This window comes from Falco cherrug, chromosome 3 (genome assembly GCF_023634085.1).
Source record: "Falco cherrug isolate bFalChe1 chromosome 3, bFalChe1.pri, whole genome shotgun sequence".
Taxonomy (NCBI): Eukaryota; Metazoa; Chordata; class Aves; order Falconiformes; family Falconidae; genus Falco; species Falco cherrug.
The window spans coordinates 119,794,561-119,816,374 of record NC_073699.1 but is presented as its reverse complement, the minus strand read 5'-3'; the positions used below and the strand labels follow the sequence as shown (position 1 = coordinate 119,816,374).

The window sequence follows — 21,814 nt, the reverse complement described above, 5'->3', positions numbered from 1 at the left end:
TGGCCGGGGCACAGGTGTTTGCTGGGCAGCAAGCAGCCTGTGCTGTGGGGCCCGGGGTTGGCGTTGGTGCTGCGGCCTGTGCTGTAGCAGGGCCGGTGCTGCAGCCCGTGCTGCGGGGCCCGGGGTTGGTGTTGGTGCTGCGTGCCCCGGGGCCTGTGCAGGCCCGCGCCGAGGGGAAGCGGGAGTGCCGAGAACTGTCTCAGCCCGCGCGCTCTGCCTGCACACTGCCGCCCGGGGAAGAAACAGCCGGGTTTCTCGTGTAACTGTATTTCAATGCTCTACGCCTATGTGAAGGCCGGCTGCGGTGCGTGCACGGTGTACCCGCCGCTGCGGGGCCTCCCACCGCCTGCTGCAGCCCGGGGCGCGGGAGAGGGTGTGGGGGTGTGAGTGTGGGCGTGTGCGCGCGCGCCACCAAGCGCGTAGGCGCAGCCCGCCCCGCCCCCGCCCCTTCCCGTGGGGCCCCGCGGTAGGCGTGGAGCTCCCGTCGGGCCGTGCGCGGCCGGAAGCGGAAGTGAGTGTGCTGGTAATCATGGTGCTGCTGGGGTGGGGAAGGAGGTGCTGCCGCTGCCGGGAGCCCGGTGAGCGCGGCGGGGCTGGCTGGAGGGCGGCGGGGCTGCGCCTGGGCGTCTGGGCTGTGGGGCGGCGCGGTCCCGTGCCGGCCCTGGCAGTGGCTCCCTGCGGGGCGGCGTGGCAGCGGGGGCCGGGCCGGGTGGGGTAGCGTCGCGCTCGGGGAGGGGACGCCTTCCCCGGCCCGCGGGGCGGGGGCCGCGGCGCACGGCTCGGTGCCTCCGCCGCCGTCTCCGCCCGCCCCGCGACCGGGTGCGTGGCCTGGGTCGTGGGGCGCCCGCGCGACGCTGTGCCGCGGAGCGGAGTGGGGGGCCGGGCTGGGGGGCAGATCCGCCTGACACCACACCCCCCCCCCCCCCCCCCTCCCGCCGCCCGTCCTTCTGTTGCAGATGAGTCGTTACGGTCGAACTTCACGATATCGCACTGAGAGGCGGTGAGCCATGGGGGAGAACAGTCCTGAAGGCAACGTTATCTACTATGAAGTGGAGGAAGACGATTTAACCCAGGATGACAATATGATGAGGTTTGCTGACAAAAACGGGCTGGTTTCTTCATCGTCTGGGACAGTCTATGACAGGACAACTGTTCTCATAGAGCAGGACCACAATGTCTTGGAAGATGATGAGGATGAAGGACAGTGTGGTGATCACTTGCCTTTTTTACCAGAGGGTCATGAAGAAGGATTTCATTTAATAGCAGACCATGAAGGAATGTCCCAGGGTTATGTGCAACACATTATTTCTCCAGATCAGATTCATCTAACGATAAATCCTGGTTCAACTCCTATGCCAAGAAATATTGAAGGAGCAACGCTCACTTTGCAGTCTGAATGCCCAGAAACCAAGCTTAAAGAAGTAAGTAGCTAAATATCATTCTGAATTTTGTGCTTATTGTGAGTGCTTTTCACCTGGTGACCTTAAATGCCTTGAAAATGTGTTTTTCAGAGCTGTTTGCTGGGAGGTAGACAGAAGTTTCTCTTGTTCTTAAAGGTTACCACACAGCGAATTACACTCCGTTAAATCTGCTGTTACTTCTAGTGATAGTAATGCTTTGTGCTGGTAGGGTATGACTGTTTCTACAGCTGCTTAGTGGGTCAGTGGCAAAGCTGTGAGTGTCATCAGTTTTCACTCAAATATTTGGCTGCTTGCTTGTGAAGCAGCTAGGAAGCACTTTTTTTCAAGCAGTAGCACACTAGATAACAGGGGAGTGCGCTACTGAAAGTGTGTTTATATTAGTAGTGTATGTAACTGTAGTAGTTTTTTATTTTTCTTCTGTTTGGGCAATTATTTCCTGAATTCAGAGATAACTAAGAAGAGCATGAGCTCTGTTACTTTGTGGTTAACCACACTGAGAAAAACACATCCAAGTTACAGGTTAAATTCCAGACTGTTGGCGCTAGTTTTAGGTACAGTAAAACTTAAGATGCCAGACTTAAAATTACTTGTAGTTTTATTGTGTCATTCACAGGGGAACTGTGAGAAGAAAATAAGGAAAGCTTTAAACCACCATCTGTTGTGTTTTGAAAGCTTGAGTCAGCTTACATATTCAAAATGGCAATCAGTTTTAATTCTGTTTCCTTCATGAATTCTGCCTGGGTGCAGAGTGGTGAGGGCTTGTCCAGACTGACTTGGGATTCTTGTTTTTTAGGTGCAAAAGCAATGTGAAGTTAACTGATACACCAACATGGTGACAACTTTGTGGTCCTTTTTGGCCCTTCTGAGTTAAACAAAGCAGGATATATACACGTGTCTGTGCTAGTATCAGTGGTAGTAGTATCAACTACTTGTGTAACTAATACTCAGTGTAAGAGAGAATTGCAGAAATGAGCCCTTGCTGGGAGAGGAAGCTGGGTCTGAGTGGTCTGAATAATTCAGATTAGCAGGGAACCTTCATTATTGTGTTCTCGGCAGCAAGGAAATGGGGCTGTAGGAGGTCAGCTCTGCAATTACGAAACTTCTGGACTCAGGTTTGTTCAATAAGCCCATTTATGTCTAAGGAACTCCTTTTGCTCAGTTATTACTCATTTTAGCTACTGCTCTACCCTACATCCTTAGCTGCTAAAACATCTGATTTTTGTATGTCAGTCATATCAGTAGTTTCTTTTTGTAGGGTAATAAGCTTGCAATCCGTGGTGTCTGCAAACAGGGTGTACAAGCTAAAACATGTGTTGGTGATTGCACATACAATTAAACTGATTTTATTTAGTCACCTCTCCTTTTTTAAAAAAGGCTTGTAAGACCTGGAATTTCCTGATGAAATCCTCTATCTGAATTTATTTTTCACCTCAAACTAATTTTCTGTGGTGGGGGGAGGGGAGTTACACTATAATTCATGTGCAGTGGAAACAAACCCTAAGCATATGTGATGCTTCCATCTTGTAAAAGCCCTTTTTGTCCTGCTGTTTCAAATGCTTGGTAAGTTGTCTGCAGATGGGGAGGGGAAAGCTCTAAAACCCCTGAACATTTGGCTCCTCTCTAAAAGGCAGCAGTCCAGTTCTTTGGTGCTTTCAAAGCATCTGCAGCAGTTCTAACAGTGAAGATAACTGTTATTAAGTCTTACGTTTTCAGGTCAGTCTTAGACATTTATGAAGCAAAATAGGGTTTTACACCTCATTGATTACCTTTAATTTCCTTTTGTTACATTATACTTCTCTCACTATACTTCTGTCTGTAAGAGTAAATGTGATTGTCTTGTATTTCATATTAATTAATTTTTGTCTTTATTGGTGATGTAGGAAAATTAGCAATTTAAGGGGAAATATCTTAAACACAAGATGAGTTAAAGGCAAACTGAGTGGTTTAAGCAGACTTTGGCAGTGTGTCAGGCTCCATTTTCACCAGTCTTGTTGATTATTGGTCGATTAGTTCCTGCTTCTAAGGTAAATGCTTAATTAAGGCTCTTCTAGCTTCCCTCTGGTGCATCTCCTTGGAGAGATAGCACACTGTCCTTTGCAAAAAGCGTATGTGATGCAGCTACAGCCTTTGTCTTCAAAGCAACTTGTTTGTGTATGCTTTGCATCCTCGCCATCTGTGTCTTTTCCTGTGCTGCCATGTTTCTTTTTTGTTGTTGCTTGCATATGGTGATAGTCTTGAGTACTTGCCGCTGTAACCGCAGGTCTTTCGCGGTCAGTGTCTACATAGTTTTATGTGTATGATCAGCGCTTATTTGATGGGCTAATGTGAGAAGATAATTACATGCTTGCTGCTTTACAGAAAGTTTTATTTTGCTTAGAATGTGGTGGTAGTATTGCTTCTGTCTGCAGTATGCTTAAAATAATTTGTGAAAGATTTGGCCTTTGATAGAAGGGGGAGCACTGCAAGGCCATTGTCATAGTGGAGGCCATTAAACTGGAAGTGTTTCCTGCTGTCTTCCTTTAAGTACATGCACTGGCAGCTAGGAACCAAATCCTTAATTTATAATTAATATTCTCCCTTTTTTTTCTTTTGGTTGTTTTGTTTCACTTTTCTAGAACTAAATGTGAACACATAGAAAGCTTAACAGACTTCTCACTTGATTTTAGGTAGTTTATGCTTGTGTCAAATCACTTGTGGATTATGGGAAGTACTGTGGAGAGTGTACTGCAGTGTATGTAAAATGTTAATTTCCAGCTGTCTTAAAACGCTTAATAGGGAACATTCAATTTGATAATCCTTGGTGAGGATAATGTACCCCTTCATCTAATAAAATGTACTTTCTGACCTTGTGTCTGTGCGTTATCAGTCTATGCTCTTGTGTTTTGGCTGACTCAACGCAACCAAACTTCTTAATTATGTACAGTCTGTATCATAATGCTTGGATATTTGTTGATAACTTTTACTTGGTTTGAACTATAAATTTAAGCCAAGTTGCTTTACAGTGAAATTACTGTTTCCTTCTTTGTACAATGCTTCTAATAATGCCAGGTGACTAGATAAAAATGTGGAGACCTCCAGAATCTCTTCCAGTTACTGTTGGTCATACCATCTAGATCATTTGTTCAATTTAAACACTTGATGCTTTTCATCTTTCCTCTTTTTACTGTCTTGTAATAAATCAAGGGGGAATCAGATGCAAACATCGACAGCTGCTTTTGGTGTAGTGTACTGCTTCCATTGCTTTAGCACACATATATTTCTTGACTAGAAAATCTGTAGTAAGTTAAATGCTTCATAGTAAACCTTGGATCACAGGAGGAGAAAGATTCAGCAAGAATTTGCTCTGTATTGTGAATTTCACAGCAGACTGTCAGGTCACGAGTCCGAACATGGCATGTTCTTACATGTTATCACAGGAATTCATCATATTCCCTGTACTTAGGACAGCCTAGGTAACTAGTGGCTATCGAAATAGAGAAAACAGTGTATCTTAAATAGAATGTAGTATTAAAAGAAATTGAATTAATCTCCTAATTAGCTGCTTTTTTAAAAAAATAAAAAATTAAAGCTGCTACAGTGGATTGTAGAGTAGGTCCTCTTCCCTGTCCATTTTGTTAAAAGAAAACATAGAACCACAAACAAATTGCCAGTCTCCCTTGTTAGATGGGAATGTGGTGAGGACTGGAAGAAGTGGCCCTTCAACAGGGCAAGATATTTTGAGAGAGGAGGTTTTTTGTGTTTTGGCAGTAAGGCTCCTGAACTGTAGTTTTCAATAAGCCCCTTAGTATGGGTAATATCCTAGTAAGACTGACAGAAAAAAATACTTTTTTATACTTGTTTTTCCTCCATCCTCTTAATTTCTTTCTGCTATCCTTTCCTCCCCTTCTGTATTTTGCAATAGCTCAATATTTTTCCTGGTAGTTACAGTTCTGTGAGATAGTGTTGCTTCTCATCTGTTATGTGAAATAGGAGAAGCATGGAGAACTGGTTCCTGGATGTGTAATTCACTGTTCAATTCTCTATTTGAGGGTAAAGTTTCTCCCTGGATTGAGTGATAAGTGTTGATAATAAATAGCTTGAAATCTCATCTCCATTTAGCAATATGCTGTTAACATCAACTATTATGTAAGGGGCAGGAATTGAGTTCAGTACTAGCTAAAATGAAAACTACTGCTACTTACTTTATAGTTGTCTTATGGCTTTCTGGCTTTATAGTTACGATATTTCTATGCTCTGTGTAAAGATCTCTTTTATATCTAACCTGCTCTAATATTCTCCAAACACTAAGGTTTTATCAAAGGGAGGTGAAGGTAGATGCTCGCCTGTTGTGGTATCAACAAGAGACTGCAGATTGTGACTACACAGGAGATTGCTCGGCTCCTGAATACGCAGACTTTATAAAGCTTTCTTAAAGGGGTCCTACTGGCAACCCTGTCCCCCACAAAACAGGTTGGAAGAAACTGAGAGACTATTTTTTTTTTGTTTGTTTCTCCTTATGGAGAGCCATCTAGAACCCAAATTATACCTGGTATAAGTTTGTGCCAGGGCGCTGTGTGACTGCAGTGCTTCCTGGGCAGCTGTCAGGACAACGTGTTTAGTTAAGCGAAATCCCTGCTCTTGCTGAAGAGCTGCCCTTGTTCTAGAGGTGATCAGGACAGGTAGAGCCTGGGACTGAGTAACCTGGTGGTTACGCCCTGAGACGTGTGCTGTGGTGCTTAGACCCCGGTTCTGTAGTTACAGTTACGAAGGCCTTAAACATATATAGAGAGAGGAGTGAAAGCATGCAATGGATTATCCTTTGAGTGCTTCGGTTCTCAGGGACTTGGTGTAGGATCTAGGAGGCATGCTTTTAAGAGGAAATGCCAAGTGCACGTGGCTCAAATTGACAGCGTTAAGGGCTGTTACGCCAACTATTTGAGAAACAGAACCTGAAGGCATGTACCTTCCTTTGTACCTTATAGCACTGGTATGGTCCAACAGTGCCAACAGCTGTTAGCGTGATAATACTAGTAATAACGTGCTCCCGATGCCCTCAGCCGTCCTTATTCTTGTGCCTTTGTAGTATGTGAATGGGAGATGTTTTTGGGCCAAACACAAATGCGTTTGAGATCCATTTACAGATCTCGTAGTGGTTTTACTGAGGGCCCATTGTCTCTTTCATAAATGAGATGTTACACAAAGCATTATTCAAATTTAGTTATTTTATGGAAGGATTAAAAAAATACTTGGTTCTTAATTAGCCACACCAAGAACAATGTGGTTTTGGTATTGCTCCTACTTAACATATCTATCTAAATTTCCATTATTCTGAGAGGAGCATGACTTCAGATAAAGTGATTTTATACTTACCCGATCAAGGCATTCCATGTTACTCTTTTCCCAGCTTCCAAGCCATGGTGGTAGAGAGCTGTGCTTATCAAATGCTCTTTTCTGATGGGTGTATATAAAGAAAAAACCTGTAAGTGTTGCACGTCCATTATGTATAGGTTCATCCAGTTCTGCTGGTACCAACCCCCAATTCAGTATTGGTTTTTTTGAAGACAGGCTCCAGCCTTTTCTGAGCAGTAATGCTAGGTACTGTGACTGAGGTGCTTTGAGCCTTGGAAAAGAGGAAGATCGCTGCCTTATGTCCTGTTGTATAACCTTCCCGACCAGTTGTTAAAGAGTACTAAATCTGCAAGTTCCTGCTCCTTTGTTGTGAGTTTGCATTGCCTTTCTAAACTTTCCAAATCAACATCTTTGGGAATCCTCTTCTGCATCTTGCCTGTCAACCCTCAAGTCCTCTCTTGGGCTCTGTGATCACTTTTAGATGTTAAGGTTTCTCAACTACAACAATCAAATGGAAGCTGTCAGTCTGATAATTAATGTTGAAGATAAATTTATTCAAGCATCTCTGATGACTTATTCCTTCTACTTCATGAGAGAGAATGAGATTTAATTAAGTGTTATGACTTGCACACTGGAAGCTTCTACATGGTCTCTTTCTGCCTGTTGCAGAAGCTGGGAAGGCTACCAAATTTAGTTCAATATGGAATTGCTTCCTGGTGATGTAGATAGTTGGCTGAGAAATCTGTAATACTTGCCTTTTGATGTAAAACACCTTGTTTCATTCGTTACAGCCAATGCCTGAAGTGTAAACACAGAAGAGAACAACAAAGTACAAGGAAGGGTGCTTTTGTGGTAAAATGAAGTAATAAATGGATCGATGGTTAGACCATAGGAGATGGTGAAAACTATAGTTCTCATTCAAGGTGTTAATGGGAATTCAGCACACAGGGCAGTGCTTTTGAGGGCCTGGTTGTGAAAGTATGTTTTCTCTTGTCTTCCTCTTCCACAAATAAGTAGCTCTGCTAGAAGTACGTGAGTGAAATACAGGTGCTACATGCATGAAAAGCAGGTAGGTTTGGTAGCCTCTTGGTGTCCTTCCCAGCTGTTTTATCATATTTTTAGAAATGTTTCAGACTGTTTTTCCTTTTTTCTCCTGTTAGATGATTATTCTATAAGGTCAGCCTGCTTTCCAGTGTGTGCCACTCCTTCCTCACATAGCACAGCAGAAATATTGTTACCTGATAATTAAATGCAATAATTTTTGTTTGTTTGCCGGTGGGGTCAAAATCTATTCCATTGTCTTTGATGTTTAACTGCAGTTCTACCCTGTTTGGATTTCAGAAATGCTTAAGAATTACTAAGTACGCAGCATTTTGTCTCTTAGGTTAAGAGGTACCAGTGCACCTTTGAGGGCTGTCCGCGCACCTATAGCACTGCAGGAAACCTGCGCACTCACCAAAAGACACATCGTGGGGAATACACTTTTGTCTGCAATCAAGAAGGCTGTGGCAAGGCCTTTCTCACCTCCTACAGCCTCAAAATCCACGTTCGAGTGCACACTAAGGAAAAGCCGTTTGAATGTGATGTGCAGGGCTGTGAAAAGGCATTCAATACACTGTACAGGTAGGAGGTCTCTGCCTGTTTCTCTTGTAGACATGGCTGTTGCAGTTTTGCTGGTTGCATCTACTTTTTGTTTGTGTCTGGATACAACTGTTACACTTCTTCCAGGTACAGATGCGAAAATAACCCCCCTCCCCTGAAAATGTGGAAATGCTATACCAAGAGTAGTTTGAGAGAACCTGTGGTGACATACTTAGCTTATTTATATTGCAAGAGTGTTGAAGATGGTGCACAATCACAAGGAATTCTCAGATTTGCTTGGGGACTTCGGAAGTGATACCAGTTACTTTCATAAGCTGGTTACCTTCCATTCAGCATGTGTTAAGCCTTTGATCCTGTCCTGCACATTTGAATGAATGACTTGTTTGTCTCGGGTAGGGGCTCTCTCGCCCTACGAGTCATGAGAGGGATTTTTTTGGCATGCTTTTTAGGTTGAAAGCACATCAGAGGCTTCACACAGGGAAAACATTTAACTGTGAATCAGAAGGCTGCAGTAAATACTTTACAACGCACAGTGATCTGAGGAAGCACATTCGAACACACACAGGAGAAAAGCCATTTCGGTAAGTAGCTGGATGGCACTTTTTATTTCTGTGGGACTTATGTAATGGGCCACCTGTGCCAAAGGGCAGCTTTTACTGTTCTGAATGAAAAGCTGCTCTTGTGATGAAAAAAGTGAAGGTGGCCAGCATTTGAACATGTTTGTTCTAGAGCTCCCTCAGCTGCCTGTAAAAGTGGGTGAAATGGCTGTCTTCAAAGATAATAGTCAAGCTATGTTTTTTTTAACAAATGTGTGTGCCACGATGAGCATGTTTTTAAAACATATTGCTGCATCTCTGCTGTGGTGCAATGTTTATTCCATGAAGGAGCCCCCAATGCTTGAATTTTAAAGTCCCATTCAGAGCCCTGCTGTAGTCTCTGTAGAATGCAGAGCAGCTGTTGGGAGACAGCTGATTACTAGCACAGATTAGCATTAGGCCTGCTTTTCAGAGTCCTGGGACTGTTGCAAAGCATGATCTAAGGTTGTAATTAGTGCATCAAAGAAGCCTGATGCTAACTGTTCTGTGATGCCTTATTCAGGTGTGAGCATGACGGCTGTGGAAAGGCTTTTGCTGCAAGCCACCACCTTAAAACACATGTTAGGACACATACTGGTAAGTCCCAAGGGTTTTCTTTTAATTGAGCGTATTCAGTTTATACTAACTCTCTGAATCTTAATATGTATTTATACTTACGTATAATAAGTGGGTGACACCAAGCTGGGTGGTGCAGTTGATAGGCTTGAGGGAAGGAATGCGATCCAGAGGGGCTGGAGAAGTGTGCTGATGTCAACCTCAAGTTTAACAAGGCCAGTCACAAACTCTAGCACCTGGTGAGGGCAACCCCCAATATTCAATTTGTGCACTTCCATTTATGCTTGACAGGTCTTGAATTTCATGAATGTTTCACAAATCTATTGGTAATGAGGCATAAAAATTAAATGTTGTGTTCTTGCATCGGTGCACGTGGTAAAATGGCAGTTTTTATCTGCAGGACTCCCAAGAATGCTGAATGTGTGAAGTAGCATTAAACAGTCTTGTTTGTATAAAATATTATTACTCTCCTAGGTGCTTTAGTATGTGTCTGATACAATGTTTGTAAGTTTATATGTGTTCTGTGCTGCCTATAGGGGAGAAACCCTTCTTCTGTCCCAGTAACGGCTGTGAGAAGACTTTTAGTACACAGTATAGTCTCAAGAGTCACATGAAAGGTCATGAGAAAGGACATTCCTATAATGCACTTCCCAATAACAATGTGTCTGAGGTTAGTGGCACTTCTTCCTAAGGCTGCCATGTTTGATGGTGATAAAACCGTATTTTTGGGAATAAGTTACTTGTCTGTGTCTTTAAAGATGTATCCTATAAGACTGGGATTTTCAAAGGGAATTTTAACTACTTGGTGCCTCGTCTCCCGAGAAGAAACCCATGGGTGCCTCTCTTTTGAACTGAGAATTCAGTTTAAATTCTGGAATTTCTGGCATTCAAGGTGGCGGTGTAGGGTTTGTTCTCATATGCTGTGTTTACAGTGTGCTGATAATAAACAGTGGGACCAGTATTTCTGAAACTTCTAGTGTGGTATTTGATTACCAAATGTTATTTAGAAAAGCTCATCTAAATTTGTCTATTCATTTTAATCACATTTAAAATTAACGTTTGGGCTACTGCTGCTTTGATGAGTATGCCATGTACCCAGGTTTATAGGCAATTATATCTATATGATCATGCTTTCCTTATAGATTCTTATGTTTTAATCAATACTGTGTAATAAGCGTGTGACGTAAAATAAATGCTGACTGTTAAGGTTTAATTTTATTTTCTATAGGCTAATTCATTCCTATGCTAATTTAAAATTCTAGGTCATTTGATTTTTTTTGGAAGTAAGGTGAAAGAGATGTTAAGAATCCTTGATAGGTGCTAAGTATCTTTTGCTATAATAATGTTCCTTTTGATTTTAGAACTGAGACATGGCTCACATATAGGTAAAAAAGTTTCTGTGAAGGCAGAATTGTATGGACTCTTAAAAAGTAAAACATTTCTGACGCTATTTTTTTAATATGTAACATAATTTGTTTTTCTCCTTTACAGGATACAAGCCACTCACTTTGTCTGAGTGACTTAAGCCTCATATCAACAGATTCAGAATTGCGGGAGAACTCTAATCCGGTGAGTTACTGCCCTGGAATTCCCTCACCTGTAACTTGAGTTTTGCTTTTTTCTGGCAACGTGCTTGTCCTGTCAACGAGAACGTGGCAGATCAGATATGTATGACTGTGGGTTCTGCTTCGCTTGTTCAGGCCTCCAGCACGCTCTGCTTGAGGCTTTCATTTCACTAGTGGGAGAGATGTACTTCTTCACAGAAAGAGTGACTTTGGATAGAATTGTTTTAGATGTACTGAATACTGCTTTTTTTTTGTCTTGTGGCAGTTTGCAGGAGGCTCTTTCTTGACAAAAAAGATGCACGTTTCTTACATACCCTATTGAGCCTGTAAATCTGATGTATTATTGCTGTCCTTTTTGGAGTGTTGGAACAAAAAATAAATATTTCTGCCTAAAAGCAGAATAACTTGAGTGAAAGCGGGGCATTTTCCAAAATTTGCAGTGCTTAATTCAACCTGTTTTTAAAGGCTCTGCATGTGGTTTTACCATAATAATGTTCTTGCCTATTGATAACTGTTGACTGAGCTTAAATTTTACATAGATGAAAATTGTGTACTGATGAGGATGTCACTCTTTTGTGCTTCAATGTGGAAGCAGTATGCAGCTTTTTAATGCATTCAGTTCCTAGAGCAGTGTGGGTGACTAACAGTGCACAGTCCATGATACAATCTAAGTAGAACTATTTTGTTTCTGCTCCTGAAAAGGTTTCACAAACAGCCAAGGACAAATTAACGTCTGTTTCTGTTTCTAACAGAGTATTAAAAAGGGTTAAACAAAGTGTGGATGCAGAAGAATGTATTTTGCTTTTGAAGGACTTATTTCTGTAAGGTTTCGCTCATTATGTTAGCAAATTTGATTATGGGTAATAAAACCTAAGTGTCATTTTACACTAGGTAAGTGAAATATGTTGCCTTTCCCGAAGGTGGCTGGTTAATTGGAGAGGTATTTCTGACATTCATACGCTCCTTGACTGGGATTTGTGCAAAGTATAAAGGAGACCTGAGATAGAACATCATCTGATGTCTTTTCCTCTTTACTTTCTATTCACCAGACACATGGACAAGACCTTAGCACAATCTCACCAGCAAGCATCTTTGAGTCTATGTTTCAGAGCCCAGATCATACTGCAAATCAAGACGACTCTCAGCAGACAGGTACGGATTGTATCTGCATTATTTTGAGAGGGCGCTTTTTGACAGTTCTCCCCCTCTGTTGGCACGTACTTAAGTCAGCATTTCAGACTGAAGAATTACTGCCCCACATAACTCTTAAGCAGAACCTCAGTGCTAAAGTTCTTCTGTGTTGGAAATGCGCTGTGTTTGCCGATGGCATGACACTCGGACAGCAACAAGGGAACTGACCAAGTATTGTTGTACATGCTGACATTGATGCTCTCCGACTCTCCACACAAGGATTTTCAAGCTTCCTCTATTGATGTAGCTGCATGAACCAGCTCATAAAAAGGCTTCTTAGAGGGAGCTAACGAGGCTGATCAGCTTGTGTGTAGCATTCAGTGATACCAGCTTCTTGAACTTGGATGTACCTTTAGATTTCACTGTCTAGCGTTAAATAGATTTCACTATCTAGTGTTAAATGTTTTTGAGAACTAGGCTGAAGACGTAAAAGTGGTGGTGCTCAGCAAAAATCCATCAGCTAGCTAAGTTTGAAAAAGTTGTTTATTCAGTTCTTATGAGATCTGAGGTATTTATATTTTTCTTTGTTTCTTTTGGCAGCTGCCTTGATTGAAGGTTTTAATGGCGATGCAGACTCGGTCGCTGCTGCTCCACCTTCTGCAGGAGACTCGGCATCGTTGTCTCTTCCACTTGTACTGCAGCTTGGCATCTCTGAGCCTTCGCATTCAGCGCTGCAAGCCTCAGCAGCACCTGCTGCTCCCTCCTCCATAGGAGCCAGCTCACAGCAAGCTGCATTTGGAAATCCTGCAACTGTTTTACAATCCCCAGAAGTGCCTGTTCCTCACAGCACACATTTTGCAGCCAGTCACCAAGACTTCCTGCAGCACACTCAGACGCCACCGCAGCCCATTGTGCAGGGACTTCCAGTGGTTGCTGGGGCATCTGCCCCAACAGCATCAAGTGCCACTGAGCCCCTGCCAGCTGTAGTTCAGACTGTGCCTGTTGGTGCGAACTCTGTTCTGACCAGTAACCCAACTATAACAATTACTCCTTCTCAGAGCACTGCTATTCTGCAGTCCAGCATTGTCATGGGAGAGCAAAACTTACAATGGATCTTAAATGGTGCCACTGGTTCTCCACAAAGCCAAGAACAAATGGTTAGTGTATCCAGCGTGGCTTTGGCATGGCTTGGACCATCTTTCTTCCTCCAGGACTCCTTGTTTTTAAAAGGAAGGTGGTCAAACCTGTAATTGTTAGATACAAACCAGGATGCAGTATTGTATAATGCTTATCACATTGATATGTATAAATGTGTCACTGATGCAGTCTCTAAAATAGCTAGAGAGATAAACAGAAAACAGAGAAATGCAGGGTGCAGAGAGAACTTGCTTTCTTCTATTCCCCAGCGACAGGCTTCTCTCAGTAGGTGGTGTCAGCTTGGTTTATCCAGGACAGTGCACCACATGGCCCGAGAATAAATGTGGGTTTTAATCTATTATTTTGACAAGTAGAGGCACAAAAGACTGTGGAAAGTTTGTGTTTAGGCATTTTGTAATCTCTCTCTTTTTAATTTAGCCTGATAAAGATAATGAAAAGTTTTCTGGCAAAACAGTATTTCTGGTTCTCCAGTAAATCTGGATAGCTGAGACTTTGTGTTTTATCTTTAAGAATACTGCCACCTTTAGGCTTTCTCAGTTGGAAATGGTGGAGTGAATGGCTGCAGGTACACACAGCGTGAGCAAGCAGAGCAGTTTTTTCAGAGTTCAGTCATTCAGTTGTCAAAACCCCACAAGCTGTGTTAATAAGCACATATATTAGTGCGGAGGGTGATTACTCCCCATCTTTACAAATATTGACATAGTACTGAGTTTTGGAATAGCCAGAACATAGCCCAGAACCAAACTTAAATGTCATAATCTAATTGTTTTCCTGTGTGGCCCCTTTGGAATATATGTACAATTGTGTCTTTTGCAGCTGTTTAGTATTTGAACAATAGAAATATGATTGTAATCAACTCACACTTTTTTCTTTTTTTTTTTCTTTAAAGCCACAAGTTCCAAAAGTAGTAGAAAAGGTTTTTTTTACCACTGCGTTACCAGTAGCTGGCAACACAGGTAAGCTTGACACTGAACTTGCTTTTCTCTCTTTCTCTGTTCGTAGTACTGTTCGCTTCACCAGCTTTTGTGGTGAATTCTTTTATTGCTTGCAGAAATGTTGAAGAAATTTCTTTTTCTTTTTTTTTAACCTTCCTGAGGTTTTAAGTGCAGTCTGCTGTAGACTCATAGGTGTTTGTGTTGAGGTCTGTCCTGTAGTAGTTTCTCTAACAACTTGTAAGGTAATCAGGTTGACAAATTAGGTCCAGTATTCATAATAATGGTATTTTAATGATGTAGAAAAATAAAAGACAGAAATGAAAGGATATTATTTGGTTTTTGTTCTTTTAAATGAAGACATGGAACAGGTAGTGAACTAGTAAACTTAATCAGTTCTTTAACAATTGATTTTGGTAAGCATTATTTGTGAGATTCATCAAAATGACACAGAACTGTAGAAGTTGTGTCCCATAACATGCTTCCTACAGTGCTGTTATATTGCAAAGATGAATTGGAGTCAAGAGAGATGAGGTGAGTTTAAAACTTAAATTTTAAAAAAGAAAAGAAGCCAGGCAAGTGGAGCAGCATGGGGAGAGTGAGGAGAAGTGTGAGAAGCAAGATGGGAGAGGGAAGTGGACTAGAGAAAATGAACAGGGAAAATACCTGTGTTGGTGCCGAGGGGTAGAATAGCTGGTGTAATGTTGTATCATTGTCTTCAAAAATTAGTGTGTAGGGACTGGGGCATTTGAATGCCCTTCTATTGGATTTTATGCTGTAAAAGTCACAGTGTTTGTTAGAGAAGGGGGAGGAGAGTGAAAATTTAGATCAGATTTCTAATGCCTGGGTTCAGCCTGAACAAGTTGCTCATCAGCAGAGAGTACCTGACACTTTTTTTCTTTATTGATCATCTGCTGCAGGGTATTCATTGTGCTTGAACAAAGACAGACATAATCTCTGCTGCAAGGTGCTTACAATCTAATTTAACAAAGATGATCTGTCTTTCCCTGCTGTGAAATTATGTAGTTCTGTTGTGTTTTGTCTTTGTTTCACCTTCAGGAAACCCTGTTCAGCAGATTGGTCTCAGTGTTCCTGTCATTATTATAAAGCAGGAGGAGGCCTGCCAGTGTCAGTGTGCCTGCCGAGACTCTGCCAAGGACAAAGCCACCATTAAGAAGGAATGTTCCTCACCTGATTCAAAAGCTTTGGAGCAGCCAGCTCCCCAGCTGCAGCCTCAGACCTTTCCTTCCTCTTCCTCTTCTTTATGCGGGCAGAGCAGTCAGATAGTTAACCCTTCAGACTCTCAGACTGAAACGTTAAGTGCCATGGATGTATCGGACTTCCTGTCCCTCCAGAGCCCTGAAAGCCCATCTAATATAATTCCAATCGAAGCACTACTGCAGGGGGAAGAAGAAATTGGTTTGAATAGCAGCTTCTCTAAGTGAAGATGTTCCAGATTTTCCTTTGCACCTGGAGGGTAAACCCCTTCTCCTTAGAAGCAGAAACTGAAGGATTGATTCTTTCTCCTTCCTCTTTGGAAGTTTTGTGGCTTATTTCTGCTTCACAGATGTCATCTTAGTCACGTCCCAGGTACATCCATCTTTGAGAATCTATCTAAAAAAAGAAAAGGTAAAAAAAAAAGAAAAAAAGAGTAAGTTATATATGAACTGTTTTGGCTGCACTGTCTGTCACTTTTGCTTGTCATATGTGAACACAGAAGTTAAGGTTACTCGTTTGCAGAAAGATTTTAAAAAGAAAAAAGGGGGGTAGTTTGTCTCCAATTGCACATCACTTATGTTTGGGATTAAGGTACTGGCAGCAAGTGGGTCTTTGTTACAACTCCTTGGGTCTATAGTTTTCTTCTGTCTCTTATGTCTGATGCTAACCATGCACTATAAGGGGAGCCCAGGAAAGGGCTTTGCTGTAGTAGAAAATGGCATTGTTGTAGAAGATGATTTATCTGCAATTTTATTGGAATGCAATTGTCACATCACTGAGTTGGGAGCTGATGCCTGGGTTTGCTTTGTACTAATGCTGTTACTAAAGCCTACAGAAACTTTTGGGGAGTTTATTTCAGTAGAGCACAAGTACCTTGTGCTCCCAATAGATCTGTTCATTTAATTTCATTAGGACTTAGAAGTGTGGTGGCAGACACTGTTTCACAACATGGAAACACAATCGGAGCCCCTGCTTACTCAGGCTCAAAGAGTCTTGTTTTCATTGCCTCTCTTTGAAGGATGCAGTGAGTCCCAGATGTAGTCAGATTGGTGCCTGCTGCTCTTTTGATTTATTTGGCTCTGTTTGGAAACAAGTCATTCTCTTAACCCCCGCGACTGTTTAATCAGGAGCATGGTGCCTTTGCTGGTTACTCTCATCTTTTGTCAAGAGCAACTCTAGGAAAATTTTCGGAATGATTCAACATAAATTCAGTTTGGATTCAGCAAGTCTGTCCTTCAGCTGTCCATAAATGCTTATTTTTTTTTCTGTTAAGCTATATAATGTCTGCCTGAATCTGCCTCCAACCTACTGCAATGCCAGCTTTTTGTGCACGGGGCTATTTCTTGACTAAAAGATGTTACACAACATAGTAGTTTTTCATATCAAACTGAAAGTCTATATTCTAACCTACTCAGGGTAAATAAAACACAAACCCCCCTTCCACCAAAAAGCCTGTAATGTTGCAATAAATGCAGTCTCATTCTAAATGGTTTATTTATGCTGCATTATTTTAAAAGATGTAATTTTATAGTGTTTTATCCATCTTTCTGGCTTTGGCTGTTAGTCTTTTTGTGTTAAAGGAGAGAATATTAAATAGTCTTTATTCAGTTTACAGTGTTGTCATTAGTGAGATACAAAGATAATGACTATAAGCCAATTAATGTGGAGTGTGTCTGCGCACTAAATTTAGGAATGCAAACGTGTAGTGGATAGAGATTGTTCACATTCTGTATTTGATCAAAGCTGCTCTCTGTACCTGCTGGGGGGAGAATGATGAGTGCAGCCAGACCTTCCCAGGATGCTGGATGACTAGCAGGTTTTTTAACCCTCTTGTGACATGCTCTGTGTAGCCTTACCAACGCTGTGTCACAGTCTTAGCTGAGACAGTGGCTGAAGCCATCTCACGTGCTATTCTCTCGTGAACGCGCTGCCACGGCACAGATGGAAACGGGTTGCAGGGAGCTGGCTTTTCACCTCTCTGGTAACTTGCTTCCAGTTAAGCACAGAAGGGTAGAACTGGGTCCCGTTAGGGTGAACGAGAGGGAAGAGAGGCTGTGTGAAGAATGCTTTGTGCCTGGGGAGTGGCGTGTTGCTCTGCTAGGGCAGAATGCTCTTGTTTGGTAATTGCGGTGATGAGCTTGGGGGCACCAGCTGAACTGGAAACATGCTAATTGTTTCCTCTGTGTGTGTGTTGGCGCATGTTGTGCTGTGCAGTGCTGTTGCAGTGGGGAATGTGGGTCCTGCAGCAATAAGGTTTGCATCCACAAAATGCCAATTAACAAAGCGTTTTGTGTTTTGTTCTTGTAGTGGTGATCTCCAGAGGGCCGTGAGATGGTGGCCCCCTTTGCTTTTCTCCTACAGCTTCATTTTGTGATGCAGTTTGGTTGCACAGCAGCAAGAACTGCTTTGAACACAAAACAAAGTCTCAGGCCTTCGTGGCCGAGATTGCGCTCACAGGGATGAGTCTCCTGCCAGCTCTTGCGTAGAGCTCCGCTTCGGAGGAGCGTGAGCAGAGGAGCTGCGCGGGGGTCCCGTGGGGGCACAGGCTACTGCAAGGGGCCTTGTGCCTTTCCTTTGGCGTGGTGCAACAGTGGTGTTTGAAGGCGAGTGGATGTATGTGTGTGTGCATGTGAGAGACTCTGCCAGTGCAGGAGCGTGTGTGTTCCCCTGGAACTGTGGGGTTTTCTCTGATGGGGAGAAGGGTACCAGACGTGGCCTGAAATGTGACAGCTGGGGGATTTTGCAACCTCTTCTGAGCCTTTCCGTTCTTTCAGGGAGGCGCTTTTCTATGCTACTTTTGCTACTCATGACTTAGTCCACCTAAACCACGCTTCTGTTTGGACCAGATAGCATCTTCAGAAACTCTGACAGAAATGAGTAAAGAATCTACCAAAGGCTTTGAAATCTGCAGCTAATTTGGAAATGTGGTGATTGGCAGCAGTGAGGTGCTGCACGCATCCTTTCTGAGTGGGTGTCAGAGGGTGACCTCTCCGTTTTCTCTTCACAGCTACTGTTCTCTGTTGATGTGTTCTAGGAAAAGCAATGCGTTTTGAGTTTATGCTGACTTCTAGGTACATTGGGTTTGCCATTACTCTCTTGTATGTACATCAGGGTGGCTGCAATTCAGGTGAAGCTAATAAGAGCTTGTAATGAGGCAAGAGCAGTGTGATTCTGTGAACGCACAGGCTGCTGCGCTATGGACTGTGCATCCCACCTGGTTGCATTGTACAGATGTGTGCTTTTGTTGTGTCATCGGTCTGCTTTCCAGAGTGTTCCATGTCGCATGTATCTGATACATTTCACAGCAGACATTTGTACCATCCCCAGTGCTGTGTGATCAAATGGGATGGTCATTAACACGCTTGGATGGGAGGAGATCCGCCAGCAGCTGGCAAGAGAGGGCAGCTGCAGCAAAGCCCTTAGATTCCATGATGCCAGAGAGTTTTCTGTCCTTCTCCTCTTGTTGCCCCAGCATTTAGCATATTCACAATAACATTTTTAATAAAGGGGAGCATTTTTACTGTTGTAGATCTGATAAGACATTGGATTCCCAGAAAGGGGCATGTTCTGTTAATATGTTGGAGCCTCTGAGAACAGTGTGCCCTCCCTCTGCAAAATCTGCGTCTCACAAGTCCCTTTAATTATCAGTCAGAGAGCAAAACTGTGCTGCTCCGGGTCATTCTGTGTTTAAGGTTTTGATGTTTGTGGCTTGTGGGGATTCGCTTGGTTACATACAGTTTCTAGACAGGTGCAGAAGCTTAAATGTGTGGAGTGGGTCAAATTACCAACATTAGTAGCTCTAGTCGCCAGGCAGTGACCCAAGCAAGCAGATGCTTGGCATGCAGTTGAAGGCTGTGGAAGTTGCTTTTCATGCTTGTAGATGGTAGAGGGATGGAAAATCAGCACTGTTTAAATGCTGGTACTGAATTATATAGAACAAAGTACGAATTGGGCACTTCTGTAATGCTGACTGTGTCCAGAAAGACTAGTTCACAGAACCTCATACCGGTATCTAAAATGCACTTTAGGTTATTTTATCTTTAACCCAATTGCTGCAATTTCTTTTGTATATACTTTCACAAAGTTTATTTTTGCTCTGAGTAAAAGTTAACAGGGGTGTGCAAAGAAGAGCACTTAACTTGGTGCAATACTTGTAGCTAAAGATCATTGTCCCATGTGGTCGGTCTGTCTGTGTCTGTCTAACTGAATATATATAGTAACTAGCTCAGTGACATACTGCCCTTCCCTGTCTGTATCCAAGAGAAATTATGCATCATTAGCAAATGTCCAATCTATGCAAATATTCCACTGAGAGCACTGTGCTTTAGCAGGCCTTTTCTCTCATGCTTTCTGGTGGGCTGCTTGTCACTTCTGTTGGACACGGCTGTGTTCCTCGCTGTATGTTCTTCCTCCCTTGGCCTCCGCTCTGTTCTGCCACCCAAGTAGGAACAGAAGTGACAAGCTGTTCTGAAACAGGCATGTTGCACCTTTAAAATTTGTCTTCGAGATAGTTTTTGATGTCATGTTATCTGCCTTACTTTCATGGAGGATGGCGCTTCTGCAGTCATCCAAGATATTGTTTTTGCAACTGCAGCAACGTTGTTAAACTGTTTACACTATTCTTCCTGCACCAATTACAAACAAGGCTCGGAGATCGAATTAACAACTGGCCTGTCGGTTGTGGAACTGCTGGGGGAGATTAGTTAAGGTGTAATTGACCTTGGAGTTGATTGGAGGAAAAAAGCTGTTCCTGACTGGGGGGAGCACAGCTAGCGACCGAAGGGAGAGGCAGCCAGTTCTGCCATGCAGAGCAGAAGGGATCTTGGTGTTACCTTCTTTGTTCTGCTGCTGGCTGGCTGTGAGACCTTGGGCAAGTCACTTAACCTTTCCCTGCCTTGGTTTCCTCCCTGTGAAATGAGGACAATGGAACTTGTCTTTGTAAAATGCTTTGAGATCTGTGGGTGAAGAGTCCTTGGCATTAGTTGTCGGAACTAGCTGGGCAGAACTATTAGAGTCAATTTGGACTGTAAGGCAAAAAAAAAAAAGGCATGTCTTTTAATATACCCTACAAATTTCTGATTGCATAGTTTTTAATTGTACACTATTTTTTCCGTAACATATTTTGGAAACAATGTCAAGTTTTTATAAATGTTACCGGTAGTCGATACTCATGGACAGGGCTGAACTTTTAACTTTTTTGCGTCTCGTCTTGATATATATCATATGTTCTAGAAGTTGGATTCTGTGTCTGCACTGAGAAATGCAAATTAAACTGGATATTTATGTAGTCGTGTACATAGTCTAAGTGTGTGTGTTCTTGGAACTAGTTTAAAAATCCCACACCATGCTTTTGGTGGTGTGCAAGCTGGCCAAAATTTGGTTCATTATGCAGTGTACACTTTCTCAAATAAATGCAGTTTCTACTTTTTCTTAAAAGAAATTTTTTTCATATGATCTTTTTCAGCAAAATCAAGGGTATGTTTTTGCAGTACCGTAGTTACAGTAGCTGGTATTTCTTGCTGTGTAGCTTTGTGTCCTTCCACTTGCTTATTGAACCGGAGCTATCTGTCTGACCCTTGTTTTGGAGAGAGAGCTGTAGTTGCAGTTCTATTTCACAGACCAGCATCAGCGTGGTGGGCAGGGATGCGCAAACCTCGAGCCTGGTTAGTTACCGAAGTAGTCTTCAGCATTGACGTCTGCAGAATTGTCAAACCGGGAAGTCCAGGAGAACCGCAGGTTGTCCGCTTACTGCTTGTGTTCCGTTTGATGCATATGGGGAGCTGGGCAGTGGTCTTGGAGATGACAAAATAAAAGAACCCCAGTTTTTTCAAGAATGTGTGTATGGTATTAAAGGAATTTATTTAACTATGAAACATGGGAACAAATGTGCTTACATTGAGCAATGTGAAGATGTTAGTTACAGGTACAGTACTTCCAAAGGAAGAGCATCTCCAAAACCCAAAAAAAAGAGTAAATATGAATTTGTATTTTTTGAAGAATGTAAAATGTGAAATAATGGTGTTTGCTTAATTGCTCATTTTGTATGAAGTTAATATTGTACTTTGAAATATCTGCAAAGAAGTGGAAATTAACTTTTTTGGAATTGAAAGCAATATTAATACTAATGAAATCCTAATTAAATGCTTATTTAAACGTTGTGTTAAAATAGTCTTTCCTAAGAGTATTTATAAATACATCCGAGAGATGAGTGTGAGCATCCTTCCCCTGATCTTAGGCGCATGAAGGTAACCCCATTCCCTGCCCTACCAGCAATGACCTTTGTAAACTTCCTATCCTCGAACTCTCTG

At 42.5% G+C, this 21,814-nt stretch overlaps 1 protein-coding gene across 2 annotated transcripts; it reads left to right on the top strand.

Moving 5' to 3' along the window:
- Nucleotides 1-493: 493 nt before the first annotated feature.
- MTF1 (metal regulatory transcription factor 1) lies at nucleotides 494-21,664 on the top strand. 2 transcript variants are annotated; one of them, XM_055704635.1, is made up of 11 exons: nucleotides 494-578; nucleotides 957-1,421; nucleotides 8,134-8,372; nucleotides 8,801-8,932; nucleotides 9,450-9,523; nucleotides 10,039-10,172; nucleotides 10,994-11,071; nucleotides 12,117-12,219; nucleotides 12,799-13,355; nucleotides 14,246-14,312; nucleotides 15,348-21,664. In XM_055704635.1, exons 2-11 carry the CDS (start codon nucleotides 1,008-1,010, stop codon nucleotides 15,731-15,733), a joined length of 2,184 nt encoding a protein of 727 aa, XP_055560610.1. In that variant the 5' UTR covers nucleotides 494-578; nucleotides 957-1,007; the 3' UTR covers nucleotides 15,734-21,664. The 2 variants fall into 2 exon arrangements, with proteins under 2 accessions (XP_055560610.1, XP_055560609.1); XM_055704634.1 differs by having other exon boundaries at nucleotides 15,315-21,664.
- The last annotated feature ends 150 nt before the right edge of the window (nucleotides 21,665-21,814 follow it).